The 12,795-nt window shown below is 49.4% G+C and overlaps 1 protein-coding gene across 1 annotated transcript in view; it reads right to left on the bottom strand.

Moving 5' to 3' along the window:
• Positions 1-12,795, bottom strand: part of ACOT11 (acyl-CoA thioesterase 11) — a 92,312-nt gene that overhangs the window by 51,803 nt on the left and 27,714 nt on the right. Inside the window, exon 2 of the mRNA XM_078156658.1 lies at positions 6,197-6,398. Within this exon, the coding sequence (XP_078012784.1) occupies positions 6,197-6,398 (202 nt within the window). The remainder of the gene's footprint in view (positions 1-6,196; positions 6,399-12,795) is intronic.

The raw sequence follows: 12,795 nt of genomic DNA, 5'->3' as shown, positions 1-12,795 counted from the left end.
AACAAACAAACAAAAAAAAACACATTTTTTGAGCCAACCAAGACTTAAAAAACCAGGGTAGCAACATCTAATTACAAAATTTAATTAGCTTCTTAATGCTATTGTGTGTGCACCCTAAGCTGCATTGATTATCTTTCCCCTAAAAGAAACCACTGGGGAGACTTTACAAATTAAAAAAATGAATTTACTACATTGGCTCCCTGTGGCGTGTCAGAGAAGGCAGGCTCAGTGACTCCACCCTGGAGGTCTATGCTCCTTCCCTCCCCACCCCCACCTATGAGGTAGCTCCTCTGGCTCAAGGCCCTCGGTCCGTGGGTGGGAAGGAAGGGAAGAGGGAGCTGCTGACAAAGCTTGTCCCAACCATCCCCACTCTGGGCCCCTGCCAGGAGCATGCACCCAGGCACATCTGAGGCCCAGAGACAGCGAGTACCTTGCCCAAGGGCACACAGCTGCCAAATTCACAACCTCATACATTTAGAGCTGGGAGGGCCCCTGAGGTTCATCTAGTCCACCATTCCCATTTTGCAGATCTGGAAGCTGAGGCCCAGGAAAGGAGAAGTGACTTGCTACACAGGTAGCAAGTGGACCCAGGTTGTCTGAACTTCACATACAATATTCTTTCCACCGTATCAATCAATCAACAGGAATTTAATAAGCCTGTGCTCTGCGCCAGGCTCTGGGGGCATCTGAGCAAAGACTGAAACTGCCTGCTTGCAAAGAGCTTACATTCTGGATCACCCAGGGGCGGGACTGCCAGCCCTAGGCGCTGTCCAATGTACCACACTGACCGCGGGCTGGCCACCAGGGCCTTTCTTCACGGTTCAGATCTGCACAGCCAGGACTGCAGGGCTTACACCAGACCCTCAGTGCAGGGGCTCTTAACCTGAGCTCTATAACTTGCTCTTCAAAAGTACTGAGATAACCATCTTCTAATAGGATTAAGCTCCTTAGTAACCTGTATTTTATCCTAAGCATTTTTAAACACGATTCTGGCGGCCAGGGGACTCCATGGTGCACAGAGTGCTGGGCCTAGAGTTAGGAAGACAGAAATTCAAATTCAGCCTCAGGCACTTGATAGCTGTATGACCCTGGATAAGTCACTTAACCTCTATTTGCCTCAGTTCCTCAACTGTAAAATGGGGACACACTGGAGAAGGAAATTGCAAACCACTCCAGCATCTTTGCCAAGAAAACTCCATGGACATAATCCATGAGGTCATGAAAAGTCAGACACTGCTGAACCACTGAACACCACCACAATGCAATGCTTATGGATGAGTTTTGGTCCTTTCCTGTGCTAATCATCCAGGTTCTAACATTCTATGTTCTTAGATAGCTTCCTGATCTAATGTTCTAGGTTCTCTTCCGAGATCTCTTCCTGTTTTAACATTCTAGATTCTAACAGCACATGTACAGAGGTCTCTACCAGTTTTAACCATTTGTGTTCTAGGTTCTTACATTCTACCTTCTGAGATCTCTTCCTGCTCTAACACTCTAAGAGGGTTCTATGTTCAATGCTCTAATGTTCAATATTTTATCCTATGCTCTATGTTCTGTGAACAACATTGTATTTTCCAAGATCCCTTCCTACTCTAACATTCTATGCTCTAATAACACACTTTCAAAGGTCTCTTCCAGTTCTAACCATTTGTGTTCTAGGTTCTAACATTCTGTGTTCTGATATCTTTTCCTGCTGGAACATTGTATTCCTCTCTTCTTCCTCTTTTACTTTTTCTTTTTTAAAAATAAGATGAGATATGATAAACATAAGAGATGGATCTCTGGGGGAGGAGAGGGGGAGGGATACCAGGGAAAATCTAGGCAATGGCAAAAACAAAATACCAATAAAAATCTGGTTTTATGGCATTGCATATTTTGAGCTCTATGTTCAGTGTTCTAATAATTCTATACTTGGAGATTTTTTCCCACTCCAGGACTATGGGTCCTTATATTCTAGGTTCTGTGTCCTCACATATTAAGTTCTGAGCCCTCACATTCTAGGTTCTGTCTTCTCACATTCTAGGTTCTGTGTCCTCACTTTCTAGGTTCAGTGTCCTCACATCTTAAGTTCTGCACCCTCACATTCTAGGTTCAGTGTCCTCACATTCTAGGTTCTGTGTCCTCACTTTCTAGGTTCAGTGTCCTCACATCTTAAGTTCTGCACCCTCACATTCTAGGTTCAGTGTCCTCACATTCTAGGTTCTGTGTCCTCACTTTCTAGGTTCAGTGTCCTCACATCTTAAGTTCTGCACCCTCACATTCTAGGTTCAGTGTCCTCACATTCTAGGTTCTGTGTCCTCACATTCTAGGTTCAGTGTCCTCACATTCTAGGTTCTTTCTCCTCACACTCTAGGTTCAGTGTCCTCACATTCTAGGTTCAGTGTCCTCACTTTCTAGGTTCAATGTCCTCACATTCTAGGTTCAGTGTCCTCACATTCTACGTTCGGTATCCTCACATTCTAGGCTCGGTGTCCTCACATTCTAGGTTCTGTCTTCTCACATTCTAGTGCCGTTCCTACACACTGTGCTCTAAGCTGGTCCCTTCTTGCTCTGACATTTGGCATGCTGCTGTGTTCTATGTCCAAGGCTCTGAGGTCCCTCTGGCTCATGTTCTATACTCCTCCCTCCCATCCCAGGTCTGGGGGCTACCCTCCCCAAAAAAAGGCCACCTGCTCAGTGCCTTGATTGTGTGTCTGTCCCCCTTCATGTTCTTCCACCCCCTGCTTCTGTCTGGAGGCTCAGCCAGGCAGGGAAGAATCAAGCTGGGACCGGCTTGGGAAAAGGGCCCTAGCTCCCACTTCCAGTGGTTTGAGGGGACCTCCCTCCAGCCCCACCTTCTGGACCAGGCCCAAGGGACAATGGGCGGCTTCTTAACCAGAAGTCTCCATCGAGCCTGAAGCCGCCGCCCTTGCACATTAGGGCCCAAAGTCTCCTTTTTCACCCCACCACCCCGAGCCCCGCACAGAGTAGGCACTTACTCAGTGCTTACTGCACTGAACTGGCCCCATCCCGGCTGGTCGCCCATGGCAGCTGGCTTTGTTCTCAATTTCCTTGCACTGGTGAGGCAGGTGGGGGGGGGGGTGGAGGGATTTGTGTCTTTCTTTACGCAAAGCTGAGGGCAGACACACCTGCTTGGAACAGAAAGGACCTTCAGGAGGCACCGCCCTCCCCCCACCCCATCCCCCAACTCTTGCTCCTTAAACCACCATTTGGTTGGCTGCTCTTACAAGGGCCCCCAGGGAAATCTTGTTCTCTTTAAAAAGTCCCGAGCCGTTGGATTTGGGAGCCAAGTTTTCAAACCCCAACAGCCACGTCCAAAGGACCTCAGATTTAGGGCTGGAAGGGACAAGGGGTTCATCTAGCCCAATCCTTTCCTCTTACTCATGAGGAAACTGAGGCCCCAGGGAACAAAGTGACTCACCCAATTAGTGAGTAGGAAAACCAGGATCCTCCCCCAGCAACTCTGACTTCCCATGAATCCACACTGCCAAGGGAGTCAGGACAAGGGGACAGGCAATGCCAAGTTCACGGGACAAGGCCCATTCAGAATAAAATGGTGACTGTCTTGGCAGCACTTTAAGATGTAAAAAACACTGTCCTCGTGACACCCCTGGGAGCTGGGCTAGTTCAAGTATTATGATGCCCCTTTTATAGATGGAGAAACTGAGGTTCCGATCAAAGGTCACTCCAGTCATAAGTGGCAAAGCTGGGATTCAAATAGCACCATTTCTACTGTTCCAAATGAGGCGCTGGGAAGGAACCAAGGAGGGAGAGACAAAAGAATTGAGAGCCGGGAGGGGGCCTCAGATAGCATTTAGTCCAAGCTTCATCATTTTATAGAGAAAGAACTAAAGCTTAGACAAAGAATTTGTCTAAGGTTACCCCTTCTCCCTCTGGTTGGAGGGGGAGGGGGACCTGTGGGGGCTCCTCCCAGATCCCCACCGTCCAATGAGGGCACTTGGGGAATTCCCCTCATCATTTCCCACCTGGCTGCTCTCCTGGACCTCATGATCTCCAGAACATCATTCTGCACAATGAAATCAGCCCTGTAATTCCCACCTCCTCGGGACATTTCCCTCCTGGGTGGCAGGATTTCATCACACCCTGTACTGGATACCAGCCACCACCACCACCCCTCTGCTTTTACCTCCTTGTTAACATTACCTCCCCCTTTACACTGGGAGCTCTGTGAGGGCTTTCTTTGTATCCTGACAAATAGTAGGTGCTTAATAAATGTTTAATGATCCTGGCTCATACAAACAGTATATATGAGTACAAGGAAGCCACAAGAGTCTTTGGCTGCCAGGTTGGTTGTAAGCGCCATGAAGGCAAGAACCGTGTCCTGTTTATATTTACAAATCCCTGGGGCAGCTAGGTGGCACCATGGACAGAGCACCAGCCCTGGAGTCAGGAGGATCGGAGTTCAAATCCGGCCTCAGACACTTGACACTTACTAGCTGTGTGACCCTGGGCAAGTCACTTAACCCCGATCGCCTCACCAACTAAATAAATAAAATAAATCTCCCTGGGCCTCAGTTTCCCCCTCTAAAATTAGGGAACTGCAAAATAGGGCCTCTGAGGTCCCGTCACCCTATGATTATTGCCCAGCACAATGCCTATAGAATGAATGAATGAATGAATGAATGAATGGTAGACATGACACATACACTGTCCTTGAAAGGACGTACGAGTTGGATTCAAATCCCAGCTCTTCTACTTAATGTTTGCATGACTCCTTGCAAGTCACTTAACGCCTCACAGTCTCAGTTTCCCCATCTGTAAAATGAAGGTGGACTAAATGACCTTGGGGGTCCCTTCTATTTCTGGAGCCTTGGGGGCAAGAATGTTGGAGAGAGGGCACTTCCTTTAGTGTCCAGGGCCTGGACTGAGTCTCAGCTCTAGCACATATTACCCAGGTGACGTTGGCCAAGATGTAAGTCACAAGACTTGAAGTTAGAAAAAAGTTTAGAGATCAACTAATACCATGTTTTCATTTGATAGGAGAGAAAAGCAGGGCCGGAGAAAGGGAGGGACACAAAGAAAAATGTCAGAGCTAAGATTCGAACCCAGATCTTCCAACTCCAATCCAGGGCTCCTTTTATTATGCCATGCCCCTGGCCCCAATTTCCCCACCTTGTAAAATGAGAATAAAGACACATGTACTACCTTACTACTACCAGGCAGTGAAATGTCACAGTGGTGTCAGGCTTGAGTTCAAATCCAGCCTTCGATACCTACTAGCTGTGTGATTCTGGACAAGTCACTTAACCTCCATCTGCCTGTTTCCTTATCTGTAAAACGAGAATAAGAAACATACCACCTACCTCCCAGGGCTGTTACAAGCATAAAATGAGATAATATTTATAAAGAACTTCATAATCCTTAAGGTGCTATAGAAAAGCTAAGTATTAAGAGTTAACATCATGGCACAGTGCCCAGGACTGCAGAGGTATCTCTACCTTAAGTGGGGCCGTGCCTAGAAGACTGTGTTGGGTTCTGAGCACCACGTTTTAGGAAAGACGGTGACAAGCTAAACATAACCCAGGAGGGTGAGGAGCTTCTGGACAGGTCGTAAGATGAAGGACATGAGGGTGTTTAGACTAGAGAAGGGGAGACGAGGGTGGGGAGGGAGCATGACAGCCTTCTTCAAGGAGCTGTCCAGGGAGCAGTGAATAGACTTTCTGCTTGGCCCCAGAGTGCAGAACAAGGAGCCAGGGAAGTCACCCAGATGTCAGTGTGAACTCCCTAACAATGAGCCATCCAAGACTGGAGAGGGCTGCCTCCAGAGGGAGGGAGGGAGCTCTCCCTCCCGGGAGGGCTGCAGTTAGAGACCAGATGACTCCTCCTCAGGGCAGCTATAGATGGCTGTTCAGGTACAAGTTGGAGGAGAGGACATCTGAGATCCCTTTCAGCTCTGAGATTCTATAGTATTTTCCTCATAGTGCTGTTACAAGAAAAATGCAGCCTAAATTTTAAGGTGGCCTAGAATCATGAGTCCTCATCACCATTGTTACTATTAGACAGCACACCAGGTATCTGGAACAGTACAAGCAAAGGTACGGAGGTGGGAAAGTAAGTGTGCAGGAGATGGCCACAGAGTATGCAGAGGAAAGCAGTGTGTGATGAGGTTGCAAAGACAGCCTATATCACAGTGGTGCAAGGCCTTTAATGTGGAGCCGAGGAGTTTGGGTTTTACCTGAGAGGCAGGCAGTTATGTCTATCCACTTCAGCAGCTGACCCACGCTCAGCTCCTCTCGGGGATTTGTGTGGCATGGCAGCACCAGCTGGCTCATCTGTACCTCTGTTGGGTTCCTGTAGGTCTCCATGGTGCCAGCTGGGTCCTGGCCTTGGGCAGCCTGCTTCCGGGATGCCCGGCCTGAGAATATGGAGGTGAGGCCCTAGGGCAGACAGAAATACAGCCCCAGAGAGCAAAGCAGGGAGGGGAAGAGGAAGAGTGAAAAAGGAGAGACCAGGAAAAGGAAAGAACAGAGAGGAGAAAGACAGAAGGAAAGAGAATAAATAGCATAAAAGACAAAGAGAGAAAGGGGAGGGGGGTGGAGAAGCAGAGAGAGGCAGAGAAGGAAAGGGAGAGAGAGAAGATCCTGATTAATCGCCGACCAATGCTCATTCTCATCTCTCCGCTTTGCCTCAGCTCCCTGCTGACCTGAGCTCCCAAGCTTCTCAAGCCTCCTAACACTAGCAAAAAAAATTCACACCAGCCCTGGATTGGGTCCCACCCTCATGCCCCAGGAGGGAGGGGGCCAGTGTGACCTCACCCATGTCCCAGCTGCTCCCCTGATCTCAGACTAGGATGGACACCTCCTGCCTCATGCCATCCTGGCACATGAAACCAGAGCTGCACCCTGAGTCTACCCTGGACCCCAGACCCTGTGACTCAGATTCAGGCTCTCCTCACCAACCAGGCTTGTGTACCCCACCACTAGCACCCCCATTAGCCTGACCCTTCTCTGTCAATCCTACAGAAGTCGCTCCATCTCTGAGCAGCTCCCAGCCCTAGGCTCAGCCGATGGCCGTGCTAGGTGGCAGCCTACCCTGGCCATGCCTGGGCCTGGGATGGCCAAGTATCAACTCTCCATTATCTGTACCAATTCAATCTGATCAATCAACAATTCGATTAATTAGTTATTTAAGAACCATTTATAAGCCTTCCAAACAGGAGTCAGGCACTCCCAGCCTCCAAAGAGCTTCCATTCTAACAGAGGAGAGAGCAAATAGGGAAGGTTTCAGCAGCAAATCCCACAGAAAGGGCCCAAAGTCTAACAAGCATTTATTACCTAGGCTCCAGGCACTGCCTTCAACCCCAAGAATATAAATGCCAACAGCCCTGCCCTCAAGGAGCTTACACTCCAAATAGTAGGAGGTGTACAAAGACAAACTTGGATAGGAAAAATATATATCTTTGTTTTCACTGAATGAAATTAGCATTGCCTTTAATTAATGAATTTTTTAGAAAACCATGATTCCAAGAAGGGCTCCATAGGCTTCCCCAGACTGCCCAAGGGGGCCCCTGACACATAAAAGGTCTAGTCCTACCCAACAAGAAAGCATTTGTAACACGCCCTTTTTGTGCCAGGCAATCTAGGAAGGACAATGGTTAGACCTCGAGGCCTGGAATAAGGCTCAAACACTAGCCATGTGTCCTTTGCCAAGTCACTTGACCGCTTTCTTCCTCAGTTTCCTCACTTGTAAAATGAGAATAATAATAATAGCATCTACCTCACAGGACTGTTCTGAGACCTGAATGAGATATTTGTTAAAAGTGCTTAGCACAACGCCTGGCACACAGTAGGCACTTAATAAATGTTTCTTTCTTTCCTTCAAGGAGTTTAATTTACTTAGTGTTGACTGGTTCTGTGGGGTGTTTTTGGTAGCAGAATTAGGGGCCATTTTCAAGACATTCTTGAAACACGCACAAGTAACATTTTCTTGACTTAGGGCCCTGGTCAGGTTAATCTAGACAAGGTTGGTTAGTAAACCATGGAGATCAGGAGACAGGGCTTCTAGTCCTGACCTGAGCACAGTGTGACCCTGGGCCTATCACTATCCTTCTCTAGAACCCATTTTCCTTACCAGTTAAATGAGGAAGCTGGACCAGGTATGCTAAGAGGTCCCTCCCAGCTCTGACATCCCCTGTTCTCAGGCCCCTCCCAGCTTCTACATCCCCTGATCTAAGGCCCCTCCCAGCTCTGACATTCCATGTTCTAAGGTCTCTCCCAGCTCCGACATCCCCTGTTCAAGGTTATGATCTCTGATTTCCATTAACTAGTGAGGAGAGAATAGAAAGCCCAGGTGGGCACGGATCACTGGCCTGGGATCTTTTTCATAGAAATGACTCTTTCGCCACACATCCCCTATGTAACACTCCTGGAGTTCATTGTTTTGAATCCCCATGTATGACTTCACATTTTTTTTTTGTTAAATCGTCTTCTCGGAGGCACTGGATCTGAAGCCTGTCCTTTTCCCAAGCCCTGTCTGGTGCAGTCCTGACCCCCTCCCCTGCCCAGCTTTGGGCCCCCCACAGGTGTGACAAGCATGCTCTGCACAGACCTCCAGGGACTTCCCCCACTTGTGCCCTGACACACTCCTGGAAGCAAAGCCAGACTCAGCTGGGGGAAGGATCCTCACACATGCGGAGCCGGGAAGACCTGGAGGGGTCGTCCAGTCCAATCCCTCCCTTTTACAAGGAAGAAAACTAAGGCTGAGAAGGTAAGAGTCTTCCCCAAGGCCACCAAGGGTTAGCTGTAGAGAGGGGCCAGGCCCACATCCCAAGCATCTCTGTCTTCCCAGTGCCCTGGCTCCAGACCCCACCTCACTGTTCTGTCCCTCAGCCCCTTCCTTATTCTCTCCTACCTTTGCAAGGGACCACTTGGTGGAGACCGCCCCCTCCCGCTCCCCTCAGAGCCAGCCTTCCTGGGGCCCACATTCCAAGTGAGTGAGCTAGCCCACCACCATCCTGTTACCATGGTGACAAGTGCCAGGCGTGCCCAGGCTGTCATGCGCCTTGGGTTAGCAAATGAAAGAGAGAGGGAGAGAAAGAGGGGGAGAGAGAGAGAAGGAAGGAGAGAGAGAGAGAGAGAAAGAGAGAGAGAGAGAGAGAGAGAGAGAGAGAGAGAGAGAAGAGAGAGAAGAGAGAGAAGGAGAGAGAAAGAGAGGAGAGAGAGAGAGAAGAGAGAGAGAAAGAGAGGAGAGAGAGAGAGAAAGAGAGAGGCAGGCATAGCATCATGCAAGGGAGCCAGTGTTAAAAATGGAAAAACACACACACACACACACACACACACACACACACACACACACACCCCTTGGCAAAGGGAAAAACCTCCTACCAGGAAAAAAAAAACTGATGCAAAGAGTGGAAGATATTGGGCAGCTCCTGGCTGGGGCGGAGTGGGGAGGGAGGGAGGTGGGGAGAAGCAAGCAGAAAGAGAGAGAAGCTCAGTCAGGGGCATGCATCTACAAGGCTATGTCCATCTGTCTGTCTGTGGGAATGGTACTAACATGTGCAAAAAACAGACATCCAAGGGTGTATGTAGATCTATCTTAGAATCTCCGAGTTGGACAGAATCTCAGAGGTCATAGAGTTCAACCCATACATGGACATAATTCCTTCCATACCATGAATACTAGTTATAGGGAGGTCATTACCTCCTCTAGCAGCCCATTCCACTCCTGGACAGCATTGTTAGGAAACTTCCTTATAGTGAGAAAAAATTCTCTCTCTCTCTCTCTCTCTCTCTCTCTCTCTCTCTCTCTCTCTCTCTCTCTCTCTCTCTCTCTTTCTCTCTCTCTCCCCTCCCTCCCTCCCTCTCTCCTCCATCCCTCTCCCCTCATCTCTCTCTGTTTCTGTCTCTCCATCTCTGTCTCTCTTTCTCTCCTCTGTTTCTCTTTGTCTTTCCTATCTCTATCTCTCTTCTGTCTCTATCTCTCTCTCCCCTCCCTCTCCCTCATCTCTGTATTTCTTTTTCTTTCTGTCTCTCTCTCTCTCTCTTATCTCTCTCCTCTCTTTGTCTCTCCTCCCCTCACTGTCCCCCTCCCCCATCTCTCTCTGTCTATCTATCTCTCTTCGGTCTGTATCTCTCCTCTCTCTATCTCTCTTTGTCTCTATCTCTATCTCACTTTCTCTCTATCTCTTCTGTCTCTGTCTTTCCATCTCTCTCTTCTGACTCTACTTCTCTCCTCTTTCCCTGTCTCTTTCTGTCTCTTTTCCTCTCTGTCTTGGCTTTGCCTATCTGGCTGTCTCTCTAACTTCCCCCTTCCCCTGTGGCTCCTGTCTCTGGGGCCCAGCAGAACAAATCCAATCCCTGCTCCGGGTCACAGTCCTTCCAATCCCTGAAGATGACTTCCCGCCACCCAGCACCACCTTCTCTGCTACTTACTACCCGGATGCCCTTAAACAAGTCCCTTCAGCCTGGCCATGCCTCAGTTTCCTCCCCTGTAATACGAGAGGACCAGACCCAAAGACCTCCCAGGTCCTTATTAGCTCCAGCTTGATGGTCCCATGACCCGGGTCCCAGTCCTACTGACTGTCTGTATGACCTTGAGCAAGTCACACTCTCTCTGGGCCTCAGTGGCTTCACCTGTAAAATGGACTCAGTGGATGCTAAGGTCCCTTCCAGCTCTGAATCTAGGATCTGACGAACAAGGTTTACAAAATGCTTCTCCTGGTAAATCAGATTAACCACCATTTGACAGATGAAGAAACTGAGGCCCAGCAAGGGAGCGGTGTTTTGCCCATTGCCACAGAGATAGTGAATATAAGTCGACAATCCAGGTGTCCAGAGTCCCTGCCCCAGCACTTTTCAGTCTTTCCTGCTTCCTATCGTTGCCCATTAGGCCCAGGCTGCTTGTCCCAGCCTTTCTCCTGCCTCTGAGTAGGGCTGAGGCTCCACTGCCAGGGGCTGGGACCTATTTTTAGCTCCCCCCCCCCCACACTCAGAGTGAGCAGTCACACCACAGCAGTACAGGGAAGGAAAGCACAGATGAAGTTGGGGGAGAGCATGGCCTGGCTCCCCATTCCTTATATGGGAAGCTCCTGGCCCAGCCAAGGAAAGGCAGCTGGTCCCCAGCTGGGATGACGAAGCTTGCCCTCCCTTCTTCTGGGAGAACCAGCTGGGGGACAGTGGGAGGCCGGAGGAGGCATTGGCTGAGCCCGGAGGCAGGACCCCAGCCAAGGGCCAATGGTAGTGGGGGAGCCAGGGCACTACCCACCCTCAGCCCCCATCCAAGCCTGTCACGGGGGCTGCTTTGGGTGAGAAGATGCCCTGAGATCATGTCAGGGCACTCAGGGGCAACGCCAAGTGGAAATGATGGGCCCAGGCTCTGAGGCTTCTGGCACCGAGAATCACAGCCTGGCTTCAGTGTAGGAAAGGGAGGTTGCCTTAGAGAAACAAGGCAGGTCCCCTTTCAGTGACCACAGGCCTCCATAATAATACATGCTTTGCCCCACCACCCTGTGCTGCTCTTTACTAGTGATGATGCATTAAATATTTCATTTGCTCTTTGGGTCTCCATTTCCTTATCTGTAAATCTAACTGGAATATAGGAATATAGATTTAGAGCTGGAAGAGATTTCAAAGGCCATCAAGTCCAATCCTTTCATTTCCCGGGTAGGAGAGTGAAAGTATCATCCGAGGCATGATTCAAATCCAAGTCTTCCTGAACCTAAGTATAGCACCCTATTGGCTGTGCTACTTTGTGACAAGCCCCCTCCTCCACTATTCAGATCTTCCACTTCTCCCCACCCACTGTCTTCTCCTTTTCTCAGTCACGGAAAAAGGCATAGCCTTTTACCTGCCACGGTAAATCCCATTCAGACTGTTCCCTTGATCTCACTCTCTCCTACTGCTCTAGGACCTTACCTGTGGGAAGGGCATCAGTTTGGGAGTCAGAAGACCTGGATTCTGATCATGCCTGATGCTTGCTACCTGGGGTGACTTTGGATAAGTCGCTTCTTCCCAGGCCTCACTTTCCACAGCAGTAAAAGGAAGACATTAGTGTGGATGGCTTCTGAGGGCCCTTTCTGGCCTAGATTTAAGATCCTCTGAATACCCCTCCCACCTCTCACTTCTACCTGTTAAGATACTTTGGCTTCCTCTAGGGATCGGCTGAGACGCCACCTCCTACACGATGAATGCTTGTTGGCCTGGTCCAGACCGTCCCTCCTCTCAAGCATCTTCTACCTTTCCCCCACCACCTGCTTTTTTTAATCTCCCAACAAATAGGCCCAGGTTCCTCAATCCTAAGAAAGTCTTCTCTTGAGTACCCAGCTACTGCCCTATCTCTCCTCCCTTTTCACAGAATTTGAGCGCTGGAATGTCCTCTGGGAGGGCATCTAGGCCAACCCAGGCCCTGATACAATGTACTGGACAGGAGATCCAGGCCTCTATTTGAGGGGCCTCCAAAGAGGAAGAGTCTACCCCCTGCCAAGGCAGCCCCCATTGCATTTTGGGACCCCATTCATGGTTGAGAACTTCATCCTGATATCAAACCAAAAAAAAGTGGGAGGGGTGGGGGGGGGGACAAACAAAATAAGTCTAATCCCTCTTCCCAACGCTTGCAGTCATCAGGCTGAGCACCCCCAGTCCCTGAGCAGATCCTCAAGTGATAGCCACCATCATCATTGCCCTCCTCTGAGCACACTCCACCAGATCGATGGCCTTCCTTGAAGTGCAGCGCCAATGTGATCACGCTGCATTTCACATGTCTGTCCAGGCCAACCACCTCTTTATTCCTGGGAGCTCAGCCTCTCCCAGGGCTGCTCAAGACTCCATTCATTAG

The sequence above is a fragment of the Phascolarctos cinereus genome, unplaced genomic scaffold (genome assembly GCF_003287225.1).
Source record: "Phascolarctos cinereus isolate Bilbo 61053 unplaced genomic scaffold, phaCin_HiC Scaffold_5;HRSCAF=322, whole genome shotgun sequence".
Taxonomy (NCBI): Eukaryota; Metazoa; Chordata; class Mammalia; order Diprotodontia; family Phascolarctidae; genus Phascolarctos; species Phascolarctos cinereus.
This window is presented reverse-complemented; position numbering and strand designations above follow the sequence as displayed.